The sequence below is a fragment of the Amblyraja radiata genome, chromosome 7, assembly GCF_010909765.2.
Source record: "Amblyraja radiata isolate CabotCenter1 chromosome 7, sAmbRad1.1.pri, whole genome shotgun sequence".
NCBI classification, from domain to species: domain Eukaryota; kingdom Metazoa; phylum Chordata; class Chondrichthyes; order Rajiformes; family Rajidae; genus Amblyraja; species Amblyraja radiata.
In genome coordinates, this window is record NC_045962.1 from 4,975,116 (window position 1) to 5,000,745 (window position 25,630).

General features: G+C 44.3%; 1 protein-coding gene across 4 annotated transcripts in view; it reads left to right on the forward strand.

Moving 5' to 3' along the window:
- The first annotated feature begins 4,590 nt into the window (after positions 1–4,590).
- Positions 4,591–25,630, forward strand: part of pikfyve (phosphoinositide kinase, FYVE-type zinc finger containing) — a 121,154-nt gene continuing 100,114 nt past the window's right edge. For 3 of the 4 annotated variants that reach the window (XM_033023594.1, XM_033023596.1, XM_033023597.1), the window contains exons 1-3: positions 4,591–4,717; positions 17,050–17,227; positions 18,281–18,472. In XM_033023594.1, coding sequence (XP_032879485.1) covers positions 17,059–17,227; positions 18,281–18,472 — 361 coding nt within the window. In that variant the 5' untranslated portion in view covers positions 4,591–4,717; positions 17,050–17,058. The remainder of the gene's footprint in view (positions 4,718–17,049; positions 17,228–18,280; positions 18,473–25,630) is intronic. The other variant, XM_033023595.1, reaches the window with a different exon arrangement.

Here is a 25,630-nt window from a genome sequence, read left to right on the forward strand (position 1 = left end):
GGCACTCAGCAGGGCCGGTTCAGAGCTGCTATAGCTCTGGGAATGAAGTCTGGAGGTTCGGGCGTAAAAGGCCTTGTAATGTCTGCCGGAGGGAAGTAGTTCGAACAGTCCATTACAAGGGTGTGAGGAGTCTTTATGGATGCTGACGGCCTTCCTGAGGCACCGTGTGTGGTAGATGCCCTCCAAGGCTGGTAGCTGTGTCCCAATAATCCTCTGCACTCTGTGGACGACGCGCTGAAGAGCTCTCCTCCCCACCTCCGTGCAGCTGAGATACCACACAGAGATGCCATATGTTAATATGCTCTCTGTGGAGCAGCGGTAGAAGGTTGTCAGCAGCTGTTTGGGCAGACCAGTCTTTTTTAATGTCCTCAGGAAGAACAGTCGTTGCTGTGCTTTCTTGACCAGCGCAGCGGTGTTGGTGGACCATGTGAGGTCCTCTGAAATGTGAGTGCCCAGAAACTTAAAGCTGGACACTCTCTCCACACTTTCCCCGTAGATGGAGATTGGGGCGTATTCTCCATTATGGGACCTCCTGAAGACAATAATCAGCTCCTTGGTCTTGGAGGTGTTTAGTGACAAGTTGTTACGTGCGCACCAGTCCGCCAGGTACTGCACCTCTGCTCTGTAGTTTGTTTCATCACCGTTGGCGATCAGCCCAATCACTGTTGTGTCGTCTGCAAACTTCACGATGGTGTTGGTGTCGAATGCAGGAACACAGTCGTGAGTGAAGAGGGAGTAGAGCATGGGGCTTAGTACACAGCCCTGTGGTGTGCCGGTGCTCAGGGCGATAGTGGAGGACAGGAGCGGGCCCAGTCTCACTGCCTGCGGTCGCTCCGTCAGAAAGTTCAGGATCCAATTGCATACCGGCGAGCTGAGGCCTAGCTGGTGGAGTTTGGTGGTGAGCTTGGTGGGGATGACCGTATTGAATGCAGAGCTATAGTCAATGAAGAGCATCCTTACGTACGTGCCCTGTCTGTCCAGGTGAGTCAGGACAGTGTGAAGAGCCAGAGAGATGGCATCCTCTGTTGATCTATTTGCACTGTATGCAAATTGATGAGAGTCCAGTGAGGCAGGGATGCTGGATTTGATGTGGGAGAGGACCAGACTTTCGAAGCACTTCATTGGTATTGGAGTTAGGGCAACCGGGCGGTAGTCATTCAGGTTGGTGACTTTAGACTTTTTCGGCACCGGCACTATGGTAGCTGTTTTCAGGCACTTGGGGACCGTTGCCAGAGATAGAGACAGATTAAAGATTCTCGTGAATACCTCCGCCAGCTGTACAGCACAGTCCTTTAGTACCCTTCCCTGGACTCCATCCGGGCTTGCAGCCTTGCGTGGATTGATCCTACGCAGGGCGCACTGTACAATTCAATTCAATTTTTTTAATTTGTCATTTGAACCTCATTGAGGTTCAAACAAAATGTTGTTTCTGCAGTCATACACACAAGAAAGAACCAAGACACAACACAATTTACACAAACATCCATCACAGCGCATCTCCTCCTCGCTGTGATGGAAGGCAAAGACTTATCTCTCCCCTGCACTCCCCATTCCCCTTCCGATGTCAGAGTCAAAGCCCCCGTACCTCCTGAGTGCTCAGTGTTAATGTCTGTCCCTCCGCCATGGCCAGGGTTATTCCACTCCTGGTGGTGTTGCCAATTTCGAAGCGGGCAAAGAAGGTGTTTAGTTTGTTGGCCAGTGCGATATCACTGTGGGGGCAGGCGGGGCTGCTCTTGTGGTCAGTGATGTCCCTGACACCCTGCCACATGCTTCTGGTGTCCGCGGTATTGAAGTAGTCTTTCACCCTTTGCCTGTGGATGTCTTTGGCCTTTTTTTTTACCTTTGTCACTGCCAAGTTTTACCACAATGGAAAAAAAGGATTTAATATGAAATTTTATAGGTAGGAAAAGTTAGTCAAAGTCGAACTAAAAATTTTGGGGATAGAAACAAAGCGCTGGAGGAACTTAGCGGTCAGAAAGTAACTATGGAGGGAAAGGACAGATGACATTTTGGATCTGAAGAAACGTCTCAACCAGAAATGTTGTCTATTTTCTCCACAAAGACTTGCTAAATTCCTCCAGTGCTTTGTTTTTTGCTCAAGATTTCAGCATTTGCAGTTCCTTGTGTCTGCATATCTTGGAAACCTGAAATATAAGATCAAAAGTGCTGGAAATATTCAGCAAGTGTGTAGTATGGTGGGGAGAGAAAAAATATTATTGTTTCAGATTGATGACCTTTCATCAGCCGTGGACATTATAGTTAATGGTTTAGAAATTCACTGTGGGAATTTTGTAAGAAAATCTAAAAGAGGTCCTAATATTGAAAAGCTATTGGTCAAATTAGAGATTGTTAGAAAGTTATTCAATTTTAACTTTACAATGTAGTTCTAAAGGTCATATTACTGTGACCTCACTCATCACAAAGTAGTTGAGGCAGCATTTGTGAAAGAGTGTAGGAAGCAACTGCAAATGCTGGTTTTCATGATAGACACAAAATGCTGGAGTAACTCAGCGGGACAGGCACCATCTATGGAGAGAAGGAATGGGTGACGTTTCTGGTCGAAAGCCTTCTTCTTGTGAAAGACTTAAGGGGCTGTCCCATTGTACGAGCTAATTCAAGAGCTCTCCCGAGTTTAAAAAAAATCAAACTCGTGGTAAGCACGTAGAATGTATGTTGCGGGTACGCCGGAGCTCGGGACGTCTCTTAGCGGCTCGTAACGCTAACGGCAGGTACTCGGGAAATGCGGTAAGCTCGTGAAGACTCGTGAAGATTTTTCAACGTTGAAAAATGTCCACGAGAGCCCCGAGTACCTACGAGCGGCTATTACTGTAATTCTCCGAGTTCGAATCAGGGGAGACTCAGGAGAACTCTTGAATTAGCTCGTACAGTGGGACAGCCCCATAACTTACTTACTTACTGCCTATTATGCCTCCTGGCATGTAGGGCAGCAACGAAGGTCCTCCATTCCTGTCTGTTTTGGGCTAGCTTCGGGACACTACCCCAGGTCAGGTCCATTGTTTTCATTTCCTCCTCAACAGTTCGACGCCAGGTGGCTTTGGGTCTCCCTCTTTTCCTTTTCCCTTCCGGTGTCCAGTGCAGGGCTATTCTTGGGATGCTGTCTGGTTCTCTTTGGCTTTCACCATTGACATTCATCCCAGCATCTGTCGATAGCCCTGGAAATCATCATGCCCAGTAGTGTTGATTCCTTCAGTTGCTGTTTCCGTAACATATTTGTTTTACGAGACAGGGTTGTTAGCCCTGTACTCAACCTCCAACCAGGAGGACCAGTGGATCGCTCTTCGTCTCGCCTCTACCCTTCGACCTGTCCAGCATGGGAGACCCTAACAGGAGATTAATCTCCCGCTGGCATAGCTCCAGGGGTCACTGAGACACACAAGCTCCCCGACCACGACAAGGTTCATCATTTATGAATGTCTCCATTATCTATTTATATCACAAATGAACTTTCATTCTGGGCCCTGGCCAACAAATTGCAGCAATAGCAATACCAAAAAGAATGCATTCCTGTTGGAACATGATAAATCTGTTTCTCTTTCCACAGATGTTGTTGGACGCTTCATCATTTTCTATCGAAGATAGACACAAAATGCTGGAGTAACTCAGCGGGTCAGGTAGCCTCTTTGGATAGAAGGAAGGTATGATGTTTCGGGTCGAGACCCTTCATCATTTTCTATTCTTATTTCAGATATTCAGCACCCGCACTTAAAAAAAATACTTTGCACTCCAGTTGGCCAAGGTCTGTCTTTGCCTGAAGCACCTGCCTGCTGTCTGGCCGGTGATCCATCAACAACGGAGCCGGGATATCCCGTGTGTAGAAATGAAATGGTTTACACCGAAGATAGACACAAAATGTTAGACTAACTCAGTGGGACAGGCAGCATCTTTGGAGAGAAGGAAGGGGGTACGTTTCTGGTCGATACATTTCTTCAGGGGAGAGACAAGGAAGTGTGCAGTGTGAAAACGAGACATCAAAAGAGATAGACGGCTCAAGGAAAATGTAATAGATCATTGTTAGCTGAGGAGAAGTGCACGCTAGGAGAGTTGTGGATTTGTGGAATTCTATGCCTCAGAAGGCAGTGAAGGCCGATTCACTGGAAAGTTTCAAAGGAGTTAGATAGAGCTCTTAGGGCCAGCGGAATTAAGGGATATGGGGAGAAGGCAGGAACGGGGTATTGATTGGGGGTTGATCAGCCATGATCACAGTGAATGGCGGTGCTGGCTTGAAAGGGCCGAATGGCCTCCTCCTGCACCTATTGTCTATTAGACACTAAAAGCCAAAGATCTTTGCTAAAAGCTGGAGTGTCTGGAAAAGTTGGAGCGAGGACAGGCAGAAGCATCACTGGAGAGAAGGAATGGGTGACGTTTCGTGTCGAGAGCCTTCTTCTTGTGAAAGAGAAGTGAGGTTAACGTTGCTCCTCTATGATCTTTGGTTTCAACTCTTTCATCGTCCAGGGATCGCGCAGTCCCGTGCACGCGCATGTCGGATCGGGGGGAGTTGACGGCGGTGTCGCGCACGCCGGCGCGCGGACGGGCGGCGGTTTCGCGCGCGCTGATAGCGGGGGGGCGGGAGTCGGTGTGAACCCGGACCCGTGGCGGGCGGCAGCGGATGTTGTGATTAGCCGCACCCGGACTAGGGGGAGGGCCTCGCCCTGTCCGTCGCTCGCTGTGGGGACCAAAGATCTTTGGTGGGGACGAGGTGAGCGCCACGGGCAGGGAGGGATGGAGGGAGGGGAGGCCGGGGCGTTGAGCGGGTGGACGTGGACCCGGGTCGGGGACCGAGAGCGTTTGCCGGGCTGGTTTGTGGATGCTGCTGCTTCCCTCCCTCTCTGCCGTTGCCATCTGCATTCCTCCCTCCCTATCTCTCTCTTCCCCCTCCCTCCCTCTTCCCCCTCCCTCTTCCCCCTCCCTCTTCCCCCTCCCTCTTCCCCCTCCCTCTTCCCCCTCCCTCTTCCCCCTCCCTCTTTCCCCCTCCCTCTTTCCCCCCCTCCCTTTCCCCCCCCCTCTCCCCCTCCCTCCCTCCTGCCCCCTCCCTCTCCCTCCCCTCCCCCCCTTTCCCTCTCCCTCTCCTCCCCCCTTTCCCTCTCCTCTACCCCTCTCCCTCTCCTCCCCCCTTTCCCTCTCCTCTACCCCTCTCCCCCCTCTTATCCTCCTCCCTCCCGTTGTGGCCAAAGATTATAGAGCTCCTCTATAAGCTTTGGTTGTGGCGGTGTCTCCATCTGCAAGGCCCTTGCCTGCTCCCTGCCACCCGTGGCTCTCCGCCCTTGAACTTTGGCTTGCCCTCTAACTTTGCTGGCCTTCGTCACCTGGCATGAAGGCTGGGGTCGGAGTGTGGGCGGAATCCAGCACAGACCTCACCTCGAGACCAAATCATACATAAATAATAACACGGGAATAGATTCAAGCCTCTAGATAATGTGACTGGTCCAGTCTCATGACCAGTTACTCCGCCTCCTCGCAGTTGGCCATCAGCAATAGTGACTTTTAAAAAGGAGATTTTATGCTTTAAAATAAAAACAAAGCGTTGGGAATGCTTGACCTGAAATGCCAATACTGTTTCTCATCTCTGCATGGCATGTTTTGTGTTTTTATTTCAATATATCCAATATCTGTAGTTTTTATTTTACTGCCTCTTCTGCTGGATAACCATTGTAAATAATTCCACATATAGAGTGCCCTCCACAATGATTGGGACAAAGACCCATCGTTTATTTATTTGCCTTTACTCCTCAATTTGAGATTTGTAATAGAAAAAAATAACGTGGTTAAAGTGCACATTGTCAGATTTTAATAAAGGCCATTTTTATACATTTTGGTTTCACTCTGTAAAAATTACAGCAGTGTTTATACATAGTCCACCCCCATTTCAGGAAGGACACCATAATGTTTGGGACACAACAATGTCATGTAAATGAAAGTAGTCATGTTTAGTATTTTGTTGCATATCTTTTGCATGCAATGACTGCTTGAAGTCTGTGATTCATGGACATCACCAGTTGCTGGGTGTCTTCTCTGGTGATGCTCTGCCAGGCCTGTATTGCAGCCATCTTTAGCTTATGCTTGTTTTGGGGGCAAGCTCAATTGGGTTCAGATCAGGGGATTGACTTGGCCACTCAAGAATTGACCATTTGCACGAGTTTTGAGGCAATTGTTTGAACTTGAGCAGATTTGATGTGCATACACCAGAATTCATTATGTTCCTACCATCAGCAGTTGTATCATCAATGAAGATAAGTGAGCCAGTACCTTCAGCAGCCATACATGCCCAGGCCATAACACCCCCACCACTGTGTTTCACAGTTGAGGTGGTATGCTTTGGATCTTGGGCAGTTCCTTCTCTCCTTCATACTTTGCTCTTGCCATCACTCTGATACAAGTTAATCTTCGTCTCATTTGTCCACAAGACCTTTTTCCAGAACTGTGGTTGCTCTTTTAAGTACTTGGCAAACTGTAAACTGGCCATTCTATTTGTGCGGCTAATCAGTGGTTTGCATCTTGCAATGTAGCCTCAGTATTTCTGTTCATGAAATCTTCTGCAGATAGTGGTCATTGACAAATCCACACCTGACTCCTGAAGAGTGTTTCTGATCTGTCAGACAGGTGTTTGGGGATTTTTCTTTGCTATAGAGAGAATTCTTCTGTCATCAGCTGTGGAGGTCTTCCTTGGCCTGCCAGTGCCTTTGCGGTTAGTAAGCTCACCAGTGCTCTCTTTCTTCTTAATGATGTTCCAAACAGTTGATTTTGGTAACCTTAAGGTTTGGCTAATGTCTCTGGTAACAGTTTTATTCTTGATTCTCAGTCTCATAATGGCTTCTTTGACTTTCATTGGCACAACTTTGGTCCTCATGTTGATAAACAGCAATAAAAGTTTCCAAAGGTGATGGAAAGACTGGAGGAAAGACTAGGTGCTGAGAGCTCTCTTCTACCTGCATTAAGGAGGCATTTAAACACACCTGAGCAATTACAAACACCTGTGAAGCCATGTGTCCCAAACATTATGGTGTCCTGAAATGGGGGGGGGGGGGGGGGGGACTATATATAAACACAGCTGTATTTGGTGAAACCAAAATGTATGAAAATACCCTTTAATAAAATCTGACAATGTGCACTTTAACCACGTGATTTTTTTTCTATTACAAATCTCAAATTGTGGAGTACAGAGGCAAATGAATAAATGATGGGTCTTTGTCCCAAACATTATGGAGGGCACTGTGTATAAAGAGTGAGAGAGAAAAATCGCGACACAAGAGACTGAAGGTCAAGAGTCAGAGTGTTTTATTGTCACGTGTTCGGAAATGAAACAATGAAATTCTTACTTTAACCCAGCAGCACACATATGTAATCATAGTACTCTGTAAATGCCGTACTAAATAACAAAAATAAATTCAGTATTTAAAAAAGCAAACAAACAATAATAGTGCAGGGACAATATCCCCCAAGGCTATGTAGTTCAGAGCTTAGTTGGAGGTTGTTGTGTTTAATCGCCTGATGATTGTTGGGAAGAGGCTGCTCCTGAACCTGGACATCACAGGCTCTCGTCTTGAAGGTTTACAGGCTCTATACTACCTTCCCAATGGCAGGAGTAAAATGAGAGCGTAACCAAGGTGGTGTGGGTCCAGGATGATGCCCATTGCCTTTTTGAGGCAGCGACTCCTGTAGATCCCTTTGATGGTGGGGGTGGGTCAGTACCAATAACAGACTTGGCAGTGTTCGCCACTTTTTGCAATCTTCTTTGTGTACAAGTTGCTGAACCAGGCCATGATGCAACCAGTCAATATGCTCTCTACTGTACACCTGTAGAGGTTCAAGAGAATATTAGTTGACATACCGAATCTCCTCAATCTTCTAAGGAAGCAGAGGTGTTGATGTGCTTCCTTTACAATTGCATCAATATGCTGGGTCCAGGATAGATCTTCAGAGACGTGTACGCCCATGAATTTAAAGTTTATGTCACTCCACCACAGTGACATCGATAAAGACAAGTTTGTGGATCCTCGGCCTTCCTCTTCTAAAGTCAAACAATCAGTTCCTCAGTTCTACTGGCTTTTGAGAGCTGGCTTGTTTTTCTGGCATCATTCAGTCAGTTGATCGATCTTCCCCCTATACTCTGACTGATTGTCATCTGTAATTCGTCCAGCAAGAGTGGTGGTGTTGGCAAATTTGAAAATGGTGTTGGAATTGTGTTGAGCAACACTCCTGTGTATAGTGTGAGTAGAGCAGGGGGCTGAGCACACAGCCTTGAGGTGCTGGAATCTTGAGTAAAAATCAAACTGCTGGACGAATTCAGGGGTCAGGCACCATCTGTGATGGAAAATGGACAGATAATATTTCAGGTCAGGAACCTTCAAGATGAGATACAGCTAAATATTTTTCAAGACTTTTGCTATTTGTCGGTCATGGGTATTTTCCAAGGGCTTCATACCAAAATATTCTCTTCACATGCACAATACCTCGTTCCTCAGACTAAAATATCGATTTTTTTCAGTTTAATATATCTTACTAGGTGCGAAGGCGATTGAAGTCAGTTCCCTTTAAACCCACTAAACTTCATAGAAATATCCTGAAAGAAATATGGAACTTTTGTGAATGCACGTTAATGGCATCGTCAGATTCACAACATAAGTTAGGGGACATGATTTTGTTTAGCTCTGTTACAGTATGTGCTGTCTCTAATTAACAGTTAACCGGTAAGTCCCAAAAAGATGCATTTACTTTGATTGCAATTTTTGCTTGTGATGAAAATGGTTTGTGTTATCGATAAATTGGTGTATTTTCAGAACTTTGAGAATGTAACATCCTGAAATAGAAGTGTAGCCACGGATTAAGATTTGGGAAATTGGTTTGATAATAACTCTTGAAGTAATAGGTGGAGTAAAATATGGTTTTGATAGTACAGGTGCACAACCTTTTATCCGAAAGCCTTGGGACCAGACACTTTTCGTAATTCAGAATTTGTCGGTCTTCGGAATGGAATTTTTTTAGCGTAGATTTTAAAGGCTGGCTCAGTGGTAGAGTGCTCGGCTCATATCCGCAAGGTCGCGAGTTTGCGCCTTGATCCCGGCAGTTACTCGAAGAGTTTGAGTCTTCAATGTAGTTTTTTCTTGCAGAATAAATGTTTGTATGAAATGCAATGTAGGAGAGGTGTACTGACTGTGTGGGCAGAACTTTGGAAGTGATTGCCCACCAGTCTAAAAAGCCGCTGTGTCTCCCTGTCCCTGGGATAGCAGGGGGCGATCAAACAGCACAATACCCCCCTCCCCTCCAACTCCAGAGGAATCCGCTCCCCGATGGGCCGCTACGGCGACAAGTGGCAGTTTGCCCACAGCCCGTGCTGCGCCCCCTCATCCGCCACCCCAAGAACAAGACGTACCTTGCACACCATCAGCTTCTGCCCCTACGTGTTCCTCTGGAGTTGGAGCGGGGCTGGGCTGGAGTTGCTGCTGGCTGTGGGTCTCTGGGATCTCCGTGCTTGCAGTGGGCCTGGGGGTCGGTGTCCTGTTGGTCCTGACGTCTCCGGCCACCTCCCTGGACTGGAGCTGAGACTGGGAACTGTACCGCCCTTGCCCCCTTCCTCTGCAACTGCAAACAACCCCACTCTCCTGCAAGGGCGGTACAGTTCCCGGAGGATGGCAGGTGGCCGGAGACGTCAGGACCAACAGGAACCCGCTCCCCGAGCCACTGGCCGGATGCCTCTTCCTTGGCTTTAGATCCAGCCCGCTGCTCAGGCGCTAGCGGGCTTGGCTCGGCACGGTGTCGGGATAGCGGAGCGCCGGGTAAACGGTCCTACCGCCTTGTTGCTGCCCCCCCCCCCCAGATGGACGCTCCTCCGTGGAGTCGAGCGGGGGACAGGTCTGTTCTGTTGCTGCCCCCCCCCCCCCCCCCCCCCCAGATGGACGCTCCTCCGTGGAGTCGAGCGGGGGACAGGTTTGTTGTAGACCCTTTCTTCTCTGCCGGACAGCAGAAAGCTCCCTGTTGAAGAAAAAGCCGCTACGACGCCCCGAGCTGCGCCCCGTCATCCGCAACCCAGGTTCCTCTGTAGTTGGAGCGGGGCTGGGCTGGGCTGCTGTTGGCTGTGGGTCTCTGGGATCTCCGTGCTTGCAGTGGGCCTGGGGGTCGGTGTCCCGATGAGGGGGCGCAGCTCGGGGAACGGCTTCTGGTGGTCCTGACGTCTCCGGCCAGTTTGCAGTTTTCCTCTGGAGTTGGAACGGGGCTGGGCTGCTGCTGGCTGTGGGTCTCTGGGATCTCCGTGCTTGCGGTGGGCCTGGTGGTCGATGTCCAATTGGTCCTGACGTCTCCGGTGACTGGCACGGTCCTGCTAGCATCGCCGACGTGAAGACAGTGCAAAGCCCCCGCGCCGGTGCAATGGGCTGGAAAGGGGAGGGAAGGGGTCACACACATGGCCGGGAAGCAGAGGGGTGTAGGTGGGGTGAAACTGACTCACGATACATTGTGTATCGTGACCGTGGGAACTTTTTAACTCAGCGGGCAGGCAGCAGCAGATTGTCAATTATTAACCCTCCCGCGCAATATACCCTCACCTTCTCTTTTATGAATGGGGATTTAGTTCCCCTTTCTTCGAGGACCGACCGGAGGTTCCGCTGTCAACTCTGCAGGCCGCCCTCGGTGAACGTTTTCAAGGACCTTTCTTCAAGGACCGAAAAAATGGCCGCTATTCGGAGGTTTTCGTTATTTGGATGTTCGGATAAAAGGTTGTGCACCTGTATCAGTGTTTTATCAAGCATACAATGTTTTTTTTAAACATTCAAAGACTGCTGAAATATAACTGGAAAAAACCCCACAATTGTGAACAAGCATCCTTCAAAGATGATTTCTTCTCAATCAATAAAAGGTTTACACCTAGTCGTAGGTTCAGGTGCTGTAGATCTTGTTTTATTAGAGACCATAACAGTTCAGAACAGCTTGTCCTGAATTTTGGGATGTTTAATTTATTTTGAGTAACCCAGGCAATGTATTTCTTCACGTAGCCTTGGCTGTTAACAATACTTCCAACATTGGTTAATCCATATAGAGCTATCTGTCAAAGAAAGTAGTGTCGAAAAGATGTTGATGATTTTGCAAATGGGAAACTGAAAAAGAAAATTGATTTCTAATGAACATCAGCATTCTTAATTCTACATGTAAAATAACGTTCAGTCTGGCTGGGATCAATACAATTGCATAATGAGTGTATTCTTTAGGCTGAGTATTGTGCAGTTTCTTCACATCCATTTCTGTTATGACCAGTAATATTAATACTTTCCTTGCTCAGGGGGCTGTTGAGTAGAGTCAGAATTTTAGTTTGGAATTGATCTTGTAGAAACATAGAAATTAGGTGCAGGAGTAGGCCATTCGGCCCTTCGAGCCTGCACCGCCATTCAATATGATCATGGCTGATCATCCAACTCAGTATCCTGTACCTGCCTTCTCTCCATACTCCCTGATCCTTTTAGCCACAAGGGCCACATCTAACTCCCTCTTAAATATAGCCAATGAACTGGCCTCAACTACCTTCTGTGGCAGAGAATTCCAGAGATTCACCACTCTCTGTGTGAAAAATGTTTTTCTCATCTCGGTCCTAAAAGATTTCCCCCTTATCCTTAAACTGTGACCCCTTGTTCTGGACTTCCCCAACATCAGGAACAATTTTCCTGCATCTAGCTTGTCCAACCCCTTAAGAATTTTGTAAGTTTCTATAAGATCCCCCCTCAATCTTCTAAATTCTAGCGAGTACAAGCCGAGTCTATCCAGTCTTTCTTCATATGAAAGTCCTGACATCCCAGCAATCAGTCTGGTGAACCTTCTCTGCACTCTCTCTATGGCAAGAATGTATTTTCTCAGATTAGGAGACCAAAACTGTACCCAATACTCCAGGTGTGGTCTCACCAAGACCCTGTACAACTGCAGTAGAACCTCCCTGCTCCTATACTCAAATCCTTTTGCTATGAATGCTAACATACCATTTGTTTTCTTCACTGCCTGCTGCACCTGCATGCCTACTTTCAATGACTGGTGTACCATGACACCCAGGTCTCGTTGCATCTCCCCTTTTCCTAATCGGCCACCATTCAGATAATAGTCTACTTTCCTGTTTTTGCCACCAAAGTGGATAACCTCACATTTATCCACATTATACTGCATCTGCCATGCATTTGCCCACTCACCCAGCCTATCCAAGTCATCTTGCAGCCTCCTAGCATCCTCCTCACAGCTAACGCTGCCCCCCAGCTTTGTGTCATCCGCAACCTTGGGGATGTTGCATTCAATTCCCTCGTCCAAATCATTAATAGTTATTGTAAATAGCTGGGGTCCCAGCACTGAGCCTTGTGGTACCCCACAGTCACTGCCTGCCATTGTGAAAAGGACCCGTTTACTCCTACTCTTTGCTTCCTGTCTGCCAGCCAGTTCTCTATCCACATCAATACTGAACCCCCAATACCGTGTGCTTTAAGTTTGTATACTAATCTCTTATGTGGGACCTTGTCAAAAGCCTTCTGAAAGTCCAGATATAACACATCCACTGGTTCTCCCCTATCCATTCTACTAGTTACATCCTCGAAAAAATCTATAAGATTCGTCAGACATGATTTACCTTTCATAAATCCATGCTGACTTTGCCCTATGATTTCACCACTTTCCAAATGTGCTGCTATCTCATCTTTAATAACTGACTCTAGCAGTTTCCCCACTACCGATGTTAGATTAACTGGTCTGTAATTCCCTGTTTTCTCTCTCCCTCCCTTTTTAAAAAGTGGGGTTACATTAGCTACCCTCCAATCCTCAGGAACTACTCCAGAATCTAAAGAGTTTTGAAAAATTATCACTAATGCATCCACTATTTCTGGGGCTACTTCCTTAAGTACTCTGGGATGCAGCCTATCTGGCCCTGGGGATTTATCGGCCTTTAATCCATTCAATTTACCTAACACCACTTCCCGGCTAACCTGGATTTCACTCAGTTCCTCCATCTCATTTGACCCCCGGTCCCCTGCTATTTCCGGCAGATTATTTATGTCTTCCTTAGTGAAGACAGAACCAAAGTAGTTATTCAATTGGTCTGCCATGTCTTTGTTCCCCATGATCAATTCACCTGTTTCTGACTGCAATGAACCTACATTTGTATTAACTAATCTTTTTCTCTTCACATATCTATAAAAACTTTTGCAGTCAGTTTTTATGTTCCCTGCCAGTTTTCTTTCATAATCTATTTTCCCTTTCCTAATTAAGCTCTTTGTCCTCCTCTGCTGGACTCTGAATTTCTCCCAGTCCTCTGGTAGGCTGCTTTTTCTGGCTAATTTGTATGCTTCATCTTTTGTTTTGATACTATCCCTGATTTCCCTTGTTATCCACGGATGCACTACCTTCCCGGATTTATTCTTTTGCCAAACTGGGATGAACAATTGTTGTAGTTCATCCATGCAGTCTTTAAATGACTTCCATTGCATAACCACCTTCAACCCTTTAAGAATCAATTGCCAGTCTATCTTGGCCAATTCACATCTCATAACCTCAAAGTTACCTTTCTTTAAGTTCAGGACCCTTGTTTCTGAATTAACAATGTCACTCTCCATTCTAATGAAGAACTCAACCATATTATGGTCACTCTTGCCCAAGGGGCCACGCACAACAAGACTGCTAACTAACCCTTCCTCATTAGTCAATACCCAATCTAGAATAGCCTGCTCTCTCGTTGGTTCCTCTACATGTTTGTTTAGAAAACTATCCTGCCTACATTCCAAGAAATCCTCTTCCTCAGCACCCTTGCCAATTTGATTCACCCAATCTATATGTAGATTGAAATCACCCATTATAACTGTTTTACCTTTGTTGCACGCATTTCTAATTTCCTGTTTGATGCCATCCCCAACTCCACTACTACTGTTAGGTGGCCTGTACACAACTCCCACTAGCGTTTTCTGCCCCTTAGTGTTTCGCAGCTCTACCCATATCGATTCCACATCCTCCAAGGTAATGTCCTTCCTTTCTATTGCGTTAATCTCCTCTCTAACCAGCAACGCTACCCCACCTCCTTTTTCTTTCTGTCTATCCCTCCTGAATATTGAATATCCCTGGATGTTCAGCTCCCAGCCTTGGTCACCCTGGAGCCATGTCTCCGTGATCTGCACATTCAACTCATCCACCTTATTACGAATGCTCCTTGCATTGAGACACAAAGCCTTCAGGCTTGTTTTTACAACACTCTTACCCCTTATACAATTATGTTGAAAAGTGGCCCTTTTGATTTTTGCCCTGGATTTGTCTGCCTGCCACGTTTACTTTTCACCTTGCTACCTATTGCTTCTACCCTCATTTTACACCCCTCTGTCTCTCTGCTCACACATTTAAGAAACCCTTTCCCTTTAACTCCATCCTCGACTATCCCATTTGACACCCCACCCTTATTCAGTTTAAAACCACCCGTGTAGCAGTGTCAAACCTGCCTGCCAGAATGCTGGTCCCCCACCTGTTGAGATGCAATCCGTCCCTTTCGTACAGATTGCATCTTAACAGGTGGGGGACCACCTGTTATTTGATTTATGTAGGGAAAGGGGAAATTCAGAAAGTAGTTCTAATTTCTGACTATTTATCTTTAAAGACATAATCCAGGTATTATGTTTTAAATTGGAAAGATGCAAATTTAGAATGAAAAGCTAATGGTCAAACTACTTGACATTGCTGCATTTTGTGAGGCGATTATGTGGAAAGAAGTTGCTGTCAAGGTAAGTCTGATGAATTGAAGCACTACATCCATTTGGTACTTTTTTTTGCAAAAAAAGGACGAGGCAAATATTTGAGCAGAATTTAGTTAAACCAAATTTAGTTTATCTTGCTTGTTAAATTTCCTTGTGCATTTACATAGTGAGTTACTTTTTGGGAAATGTTGTGACATACGCTACTGTTGTGAATAGAACAAAAAAGATCTCCATCACTAACTAATTAGATTGAAGATTGTTTTGCATTTGCTCTGTTGATTTAGGTATTTGCATAGCTGCGTGGTCCACTGTTATATGGGATATAATGACAGCTATTGTGCTGTTTACTTACAATAAACTGGTTCTATAATTACTTTTCACATATTCTGGAACTCTATAACAATCCATAAACCACCAAGAGATTGGAGAATTTAACCAACATTGTTTTACCATGGTGGTTAGATTAGTTGGAGAAAAATATGCATACTGACTATCGAGGCAGTGTCGATGGAGGAAATAGATGATATTTCAGGTTGGGACCTCTTATCAAACTGATTTATCAAAACTGATTAAAAATCAAGTCTGCAATTTATCCCATCAGATAAAGCACAAAAATAAGTTTAATTTGACACCTAATTCACTTTCATATCTTCAGTATTAAAAAAGTTATGGCCATTTTCATACTCGGAAATTAGCATCTTGTTCCCTATTGATTTTCCATTGACTTAACACAAAAGCTGTGATCGAGGACAGTGAAATGGCCATAACTTTATTAAAATTTAAGAGAACTGAAATAAATTTTCAGTTATTATAGATTGAAGCATTCTGAAACAAATATGAAACAATCTTACTTGGATGACCTGAAATTAAAAGCATATAATTAGTTAGTTACCTAATTGTAGCTAATTCCAAACTTCAATTACTGGATCTAAACATCTATCCATTTCTTAAGAAAAGATTAACATTTTTAAATAGCCAAAGTGTCCAAATAACATTCACAAAGAATTCACAATAAAACATGATTTTTAAATCTCTATTACATTAATTTATAGGCCAAATGGAAGGAATTTAGTGTTCAATTGCTGTAAATTAATAGCCGTTTAAATCAGCTTTCGAGTGGGATCCTGTGGAACTCTGGGGAACGCGCTGGTTTGGAACGTTCCCATTGCGGTGGATTTGTACCTCATATGCCCAGAAAAATACTGCGGGATTTAATGGGGCCCCAAATTAGCTACTCGCAACATAAAACTTTGTATAAAGGGATCTTAAGAAGTGCTTTTTAATGTAAAAATAAACAACCTACCTTCCGTTGTCCCCTGCATGAGATCCGTCCCGTTGTCGGCGGTCGCGGGTTTAGAGGATGATTTTTAACTTACTATAACAATTAAATGAACCAATTAAGTTTAAAAATACCTGCAGCGAACGAACCTCGCAGCGATTTTTCGTCAGCAACTAAGTAGGCTGAACAACCTTGATTTGAATAGCCGAGAGAAAATCGCGTTTTAAACCCGCCCCCCTCTCAAAGGCGCCAAAATCGTGCACACGGGCAGCGACAGACCTGCAGAGACGCAACATACCTACACTTGGCACCTTGTTGAAGGTTCTTGCCAATGCTTCAGCTTTCACGTTTGCACTGATCTGCTAAGCATCCTCGACATTGGAAATTGTGAAATTTGTGGAACCACCTCATTCAGCGAGTTATTGAATGGTCCACTTCTGTTCACAACTCGGTGTGGCAGGACTGCAGAGCTTGGATCTGATCTTCAGGTTACAGGATTGCTTGTGTCTGTCTATTATATGCTGTTTTCTGGGCATACAAGTAGCCTTGTCTTTTAGCTTCACCAGGTTGATTCATCGTTCTGAGGTATGCCCAGCGTTGTTCCTGGCGTGTCCTCTGAATTCTTCATCGAACCAGGATTGATCCCCCTGATTTGCTGTTGATGATAGGGCTGGGGATATGCCAGGCAATAAGGTTGTAGTGGTAGAGTTGCTGCCTTGCAGTGCCAGAGAGCTGGGTTCGATCCTGACTATGGGTGCTGTCTGTATGGAGTTTTTAAATGTTCTCCTCGTAAGCTCTGGTTTCATCTCACACTCCAAAGACGTACAGGTTTGTAGGCTAATTGGCTTGGTAAAATTGTCCGTAGTGTGTGTAGGATAGTGTTAGTGTGCGGGGATCGCAAGTCGGCGCGGACTCAGTGGGCCAGACAGCCTGTTTCCGTGCTGTATCTCTAAACTAAAATCTAAACTAAACTAAAATAAACTTTGAACCCACAACCCACTAAGTCACTGGTGCAAGTTTAATCTTTATTTTCTGTTGGAATTAATCATTTTTTAATTTCAGGTGATTAAAATGGCAGAGGAGAAGTTCACATCTGCTCTGGATCTTGGTAATGAACAGTCTCGCTCCCCCACAAGCCCATCACATCTTACCCATTTCAAGCCTCTGACTCCAGATCAAGAGGAACCTCCATTCAAATCTGCCTATAGCTCGTTTGTGAGTCTTTTCCGTTTTAGCAAAGGTGAGAAGAAGACCCATCTCTGAAAAATAAGCTGAAATGCTAACAGTTGTATGTTTGTGTCTTATAAATTGTATGTTAGAGGGATGTTTTCAATTCCATATTATAGGTAAACTCTGATAATTATTGATAAAACTTTGATAAATATTGTTTAGCAATTGAGTCATGGAGTCATACTTGTGGAAATAGGCCCTTTGGCCCAACTTTCCCACACTAACCAACATGCCTGATCTACGCTCGTCTCACCTGCCTGTGTTTGGCCCATAACCCTCTAAACTATTCTATCCATATACCTGTCCAAATGTTTTTAAAGGTTTTGATAGTCCCTTCCCTTCCTTCTCCGGCTGTTCGTTCCATATACCTATCAACCATTGTGTAAAAAAAAAGTTGTCTCTCGGGTTCCTATTAAAGCGTTCCCCCCACCCCCCCCCCCCCCCCCCCCCTAAACCTATGTCCTCTGGTTCTGGATTCCCCTAATCTGAGCAAAAGACTCTGTGCATTTTCCTTATCTATTCCTCTATTACCCTATCTATACCTCAATAAGATCCCCCCCCCCCCTCCTATGCTCCAAGGAATAAAGTCCTAGCCTGCTTAACCTCCCCCTATAACTCAGTTGCTCAGGCTCTCGAGTCCTGGCAACTACCTCGTAAATCTTCTCTGCACCCATTCCAGCTTAACAACATCTTTCCCATAACGGGTGACCAAAGCTGAACGTAATACTCTAAATGTAGCCTCACCAATGTCCTCTCCAACTGATACAATTGGTACTGAGACATAGATCAATCGTAATATGGGGATGATTTCATCTAAATATTGGAGAGAAGAGTAAATTAGTGAACTACCAATTCAGGACAGATATCACAAAAGAAGAGAATAAAAACTATACATCTAATTAACACATTAACTTGAAAAGTCTTGACGTATCTTGCTTTAGTAATGTTTCTGTGAATCTTTGCATCCATTATAAAATTAGAATTGTTATTTTGGAAGTGTTATTGTATAAGGCTGCAAAATAAACTCCCTGTTATCTTGTTTTGCTTTTCCCTTGAATGTCAGATGATGGAAGACCCAATTCTTCATACAGGTCGGTGGTACCGCAGCACGAACCACAAGTTACAGGAATAAATTGGTCCAACCACCAAAATGATGGCCAACCATATTTAAGGACACCACCTACCTACAATAAAAAATGCACAGGAGAAAACAGGAGAGCATCTAGTGCATCAATGGTCAAATCTCAAGGTGCAGGTAAAATCTTGGTGCAAGTATTTAAATTGCATCGAAGACATTGTATGTCTCTATCTCACATTGTGTTTAAAAAATATGACATTTGGCAAATTGGTTATTTTACTATTTGCAATCAGCTCTAACGCCACAACTTCTTAAGATTCTCTTTGAATGATTATGTAAATAGTCTAACCCCCCCCCCCCCATAAATGCTATAAAGCAGCTGTGCATCTGCCCTTTCACTCATTTATAAATTGCTCATTCCAGTTCTATTTGTTATTATTAATATATCACAAAATGGTTAATCTGGTTAATTAATGTTCTTTTTTTTTACAGCATGTTAAGTAAAATTACTGTCACGTTTCCATTTTCCTTTGCTTTATTTAAATTTTTATGTACATCCATGTGCAAATTAATTGAATCAAGCATACACTCGGTATAATAGCAGTTTTTATAATGTTCTCAAAGTCCAACTTCGATAGCCATTACAGTAGAAGGGTTGGAGGCATAGTTTATGTACTCACGGCACACTTAAGACGGCAAAACAAATCTTCCAGACATTGCTTCTTGATTAATTGGTATTTTATTGAAGTAGTACGTACTAAAGTTTCTTCTTATAAAAGTATGTCGTCTCATTAATTTGTGTGTGTCGTGATCATGATTCGTGTGTGGTAAAAAACTATATTCTCACCATCCTTCTGAGACCCAACTGACTCCTAATCTATGAGTCTGCACTAGAAATAGACACACCCCTAGAAATAGACACACCCTTCTACGTATCAAATCCCACTTACAAAGGTACAGACAGATAAAACCTAAAATATTTAAAATGTTAGACATGGCTATAATATGCTGACTTAAGCTTAATGGCTCCTACATATCGGCCCCTAATTGTTCTACGTATATAACGAAGCAATTACCAATAGACATTAAAAAAGGAGCTATAAAAGCTTAACCTATATCAAAAAACAAAAGTAACACATTATATTTAGCATTCAGACATCTTTAGCGATTCTTCCATCTTCACCTTCGCCTTCTAGAAGCAGACATATCTTGGTTATCGGTCTTAAGAAGACATTGTTCTTAGTCTGAAATCGTACTGTACGCACCAAACCTTTAACGTCTGGCATGATTTCCAGTATCACTCCCATCAACCAAGAACCTCGTGCTTCAGTAGAATCAACCACCAAAACGATATCACCTGGAATAAAATGTCTTCTTACTTTCAACCATCATTGTCTTTCTTGGATTAGAGGCAAATATTTTTGTGTCCACCTTTTCTAAAAAAGATGTGCCATATATTGTACTGATCTCCATCTGCGGCTCATATACAAATCTTCCTTCACAAAGAGCTCAGGTGGTAGTACTGGATTGGTTTTCAACAAAATAATATGATTTGGTGTAAGTGCTTCCAGGTCACTTGGATCTTCAGAATTCTTGGTAATGGGTCGATCATTTAAAATTGCTTCATTTTCACAAAATAAAGTTTGCAATCCTTCATCGTCCAGAACTTGTTGTTTAGGGACAGAGCGTAGCACATTTCGAACCATGCAGATCAACTGTTCCCAAACACTGCCGTGATGAGATCCAGCTAGAGAATTAAAATTCCATTTCATCCCATTCTGATTTATAACACCCTGGATCTTATTCTGATTCCTTACTGGTACTCTCATTGAAGTCGTGATTGTATTGCTTGATCAATAGCTCTTCTCATTTTACAGTAGATATTCGATCGACAGCAGCAGCAGGATGGTTATTCTGGTTCCTGCTTTTGTTGTTCCTTCTCAAGAAGCCAAAGATAACCCATCCGAGTAGGGTTCTCACAGCAAATGGTCCGTCCCCTTGACTGCTGACAAACTTTTAGGTTCCAATGCCTTCAAAGCATTCGTTCTGTTAAGTAGGTTGATACCAGAATTTATTTTAGGCATCCTTCAAATAAGGCCATTGTTTCAAGTCTTCTTGCTTGGGTATATTTAGATGAGAAGCAGGCATGGTCTCATGTGTAAACACATCAGATATTTGTATAAAATTGTCATCACCCAGACCAGATACTTCCATACCTGTAATATGATGACTATCGCAGCATTTCTCTTCATTCATGGTATGCAATAGAATCTTAGTCTTTTCTCCTGTAATGTCCAGCCTTCTCATCAAGCTTTCTGTGCAAAAGGTAGCCGAACTTCCATGATCCAAATATGCATATTTTTGCAACACTGTATTCCCCTTGCCATTCCTTACCTTTACTGGTAAGATGGAGAAAATGCAGGTGATGACCAACTTCATCACATGACAAACAAAACCTTTGTGGCTTATTAGTTGATGCATCTCCTTTCATTCCGCCTTTCGTTTCTACAGGTATTACAGTGGTAGCAAAACTGCTTTCCTTAGGTCCTGATCTTCCTTTTGTTTTAGTAAAGGTAGAACCTTTGACAATTGCAATTGGTTTAGGATCTTGAATACTCCCATAGCGTACATTTGACATTAACCGTACTTCCCCATCCATGAAATTCACCAGATCAGGAAGCATGGCCTCTCGTTCCTCATCTTCCTGTATCAGACCTGCTTTATTCTTCCATTTTTCTCTAAGCCTATAGGGCAGTTTTAGAATGACAGGTTTCATGTTACTAACAACATTAATTTCTTGCACGTGGTTGAGATTTCTCATCGAGCTACAACAATCTCTTAAAAAATATATCACAAACTCGTGCAATGCCTTCACATCTTCTGCCTTGATAGCTGTCCAAGTTTAGGCCTTCATCATGTATGCATTAGCAATCTTCGGTTCATTACCAAAATGTTCTTTAAGCAATTTCCTTGCCATTTGATAGCCCTCATCTGCAGGCAAATTTCGAACACTTCCAACAAGCTGCTTTGAATATCCGCTTGTGTAATACTCCAGAAATCGTAAGCGATCTCTTTCATTAGTAGTTTTCATTTCCACTCCTTCGTGAAATGCTATTATGAAAGTTTCATATTGCAAAGGATCACCGTCGAACTTAGGAATTCCCATTGGAAGTAAAGTGAAAGAGATATGTTGAGTTAGAGACTCGCTAATTTTATTTTGATTCCTCACCAATTCACAGATTTCATATTTAAATCCCTCATTGGACTCAGAGGAACGGTAAACAGGCCTCTGAAAAGAGAAGTAGTCTGCATAAGTTTGTCCCTGGCTGGGCGCAAATGGATGACAAACAGGCCTCTGCCGATCTTGGCTTGCTCGAGCCTGTGTATTAGGCCTCTGAGAAAAATGCCAAGTTTCTAGCTTGTCACGAGCCTCAACAGTTATTTGCTTCGGTCTAGCACCCGGTTGCTGAGATGAAGTTTTGTCCCCCATCCACTTACTCAGTGCTAGTGGTGAGTCATGCCAGATATTCTCTGGTTTAGCTGTTGTTTTCAGCGTAGAAGCTCCTTCTTGGACTAAGGAACTCTTCTGAGATATTCTCAAGCCGCATCTTGAACCCTGAATTTCATATTTAAATCCCTCATTAGACTCAGAGGAACGATAAACAGATATAACAAGTCAATATACATGTCACAGGACTACCTTTTATCCATTATCATCGCACCATTATGTCTTTAGTACGTCAAGAGGGTTTTATTGCCATATGTCCTGAAACGGAACAATTAACTTCTTACTGGCAGCAGCACAAAAGACATGTACACATTGTAATAATAGTGCAAAGATAAAAATAATCCCTCAAGTCTCTATGGTCCAGAACTTATTTTGAGATTGTAGTGTTTAATAGCCTAATGGTTGTTGGGAGGAATCGGGTCCTGAACCTGGATGTTACAGTTTTCAGGCTCCTATACCTTCTTCCCGATGGCTGCAGATGAAATGAGAGTGTAGCCAGGGTGGATGCCATTTTGAAGCAGTGACTAGATCCCTTCAATGATGGGATGGTCAGTGTTCACCACTTTTTGCAACCTTCTTCATTCCTGGGCATTTGAGTTGAAGAACTAAACTGTGATACAACCAGTCAATATGCTCTCTACTGTACACCTGCAGAAGTTCTAGAGATTATTCATTGACATACCAAATCTGCTAAGGAAGCAGAGGCATTGAAGGGCTTCCTTTATGAGTGCATCACTGTGCTGGGTCCAGGACAGATCTTCAGAGATAAGTGCTCCCAGGACTTTTTTCAGTTTTGACTCTTTCCACCACCAAGACAGGTTTGTGGACCCTCGACCTTCCTCTTCTGAAGTCAACAATCAGTTCCTTGGTTTTACTGATGTTGAGAGCAGGGTTGTTGTGCTGGCACTATTTGGTCAGTCGAACGATCTCTCTCATATGCTCTAACTCATCATCACCTGTAATACTTCCCAAAATGGCAGGGTTGTCAGATTTTGAAGATGGAGTTGGAACTGTGTCTGGCTACACAGTCGTAAGTTTAGAGCGAGTGGAGCAGGCACGCACCCTTGAGGTGACCTGTGCTGATGGTTATCGAGGATGAAGTGTTGCTGCCAATTTGTACAGATTGTGGTCTGTGATGAGGAAGTCGACAATCAAGCTGCAGAAGAATGGATAGAGACCCTGTCCTGTGAGCTTGGTAAGCAATTTGAAGGGGATGATTGTGTTGAACGCTGAGCTGCAGTCTATCAGCAGCAGTCTGGCATATGTGTTTTTATTGTCCAAGTGGTCCAGTGCAGAGTAAAATTGCAACCTCTGGTGACTTGTTGTGGCAGTAGGTAAATTGTAGTATGTCCAGGTTCTTGTTGAGATAGGAATTGATATGTGCCATAACCAACCCCTCAAAGCACTTCATCACCACGGATGTTAATGTCGCCAGTCAGCAGTCATTGAGGCACATCACCTTACTCTCTTTTGACACCAGTAATATTGAAGTAGGTGGAAACTTCAGACCTCAGTAATGAGAGGTTGAAGATGTCACAAAAGCTTTAGCCAGTTGCTCTGCACACATTTTAAGAACATAACCAGGTGTGCCATCGGGTTCAGACTCTTTCCGAGGGTTTACCCTCATGAATGATCTTCTGACCGCTGTTTATATGCAGAAATGAAGGAGCACAGCTAAGTGCTCAGATTTCGTTAAGTGAGGACGACGGATTGAGTGATAGGCATCTGATGGGGTGTGGCAGTGTTCAAGGGTGTTTGATCCTCTGTGCAGGACACATGCTGGTGGCAGTTAGGGATTGATTTCTTCAGGCTGGCTTTGTTGAAGTTCCAAGCTATGATGAGAAAGGAGTCGGGGTATACCAACTGGTGTTTGTTCAATGTGGCCTGCAGGTCCTCCAGTGCTAGAGGGACAAATGTCTGGCGTGGGATCTAGATCGTGGTCATGATGATGGAGGTGAATTCCCTCGAGAAGTAGAAGGGACAGCACTTCACTGCAAGATGCTCCAGGTGCAGAGAGCAGATTTTGGAACAGGACCGTGTTATATGTCCATCACAATTCTTTAACAAGTCTTTGACACGATTTAGCAGAGACACGACCAGATTCCTACAGTTTCTGAGGATATTTTCATCTCAATATCACAGCGGAATTATGGGCTCAATGAGTCATTGTCTCGTGGTATAGTCCTTTCCGCCTCCGCCTTTGAATGTTATCGGTTTTAAATATAAGGACAAAAGGTGGACATGGAAACTCATCATATGATAAAATAACAAAATCAGCCCATGGTTCATTAATTTATTCAAGAATATATATGAATGGTTAAAACCGGTCATTAATGTTCTTGTTCTCTATGCTTAATTGAGGGTATCACACACATTTTAATTTTTAGTCATAGCTCTCTGTGAACGTGTGATGAAGTTCACTATTGACAGCGAAAGTGTGAAATGCATTTATCTGCAACCCAGCTTCCACGATAACTTGGTTGTTTGGATTTAGAACTGGCTTCCTCATAGAAGATAGAGGGTTCAGATGGAAGGTGTTATTCTGGCTGGAGGTCTGTGAGCAGTAGAGTTCAGCAGGGATCCGTGCTCTGTTTGTTACATAGATATAAACGACTTGGATATAAATATAGACAAGTTAATTAGTAAGTTTGCAGACAAAACCAAAATTGTTGGAGTAGAGGACAATGAGGAAGGTTGTCAGGGCATACAAACGAGATATAGATCTGCTACACAAATGGATGGAAAAATGGCCGATGGAGTTTAATCCTAGCAATTGTGAGGTGTTGCACTTTGGGAGGTCGAATGTAAAAGGAAAATTTACAGTTAATGGATGTCCCTTAACAGTACTGATGTACGTGGGATCTTAAGGTCCAAGTCCATAGCTTCCTGGAGGTGGCAACAAAAGTAAATTGTGTGGTAAAGAAGGCATATGGTATGCTTATTTTCATAGATCGGGCGTTCAGTGTAGGAGTCAGGAAGTCGTGTTGCAGGTTTACAGGACTTGGGTTATGCCGCATTTGGAATATTGTGTATTGGTGCTGGTCTCCCTATTACAGTAAGGATGTGGAGGCTTTGGAGTGTGCAGAATAGGGTTATCAGTACAGGTGCACAACCTTTTATCCGAAAGCCTTGGGACCAGACACTTTTCGTAATTCGGAATTTTTCGGCCTTCGGAATGGAAGATTTTTAGCGTAGATTTTAACGGCTGGCTCAGTGGTAGAGTGCTCGGCTCATATCCGCAAGGTCGCGAGTTTGCGCCTCGATCCCGGCAGTTACTCGGTCGCGAGTTTGAGTCTTCAATGTAGTTTTTCTTGCAGAATAAATGTTTGTATGAAATGCAGTGTGTTGAATGAATTCCTGAATTTGTAAATGTGACCGCAGCATTGAATCACCTCTCGCACTCATGTCACCCTAGCGGGGCTACATGCCCTTAGGCGGCCTAGCTCGGGGATTCTTGAATCCCCGAGCTCGGTCGCGGGTTTGCGGCTCGATCCCGGCAGTTATTCGGTCGCGAGTTTGAGTCTTCAATGTAGTTTTTTCTTGCAGAATAAATGTTTGTATGAAATGCAGTGTGAGAGTACTGACTGTGTGGGCAGAACTTTGGAAGTGATTGCCCACCAGTCTCAAAAGCCGCTGTGTCTCCTTGTCCCTGGGATAGCAGGGGGCGATCAAACAGCACAATACCCCCCTCCCCCTCCAACTCCAGAGGAATCCGCTCCCCGATGGGCTGCTACGGCGACAAGTGGCAGTTCGCCCACAGCCCGTGCTGCGCCACCCCAAGAACAAGACGTACCTTGCACACCATCAGCTTCTGCCCCTCCGGGGAG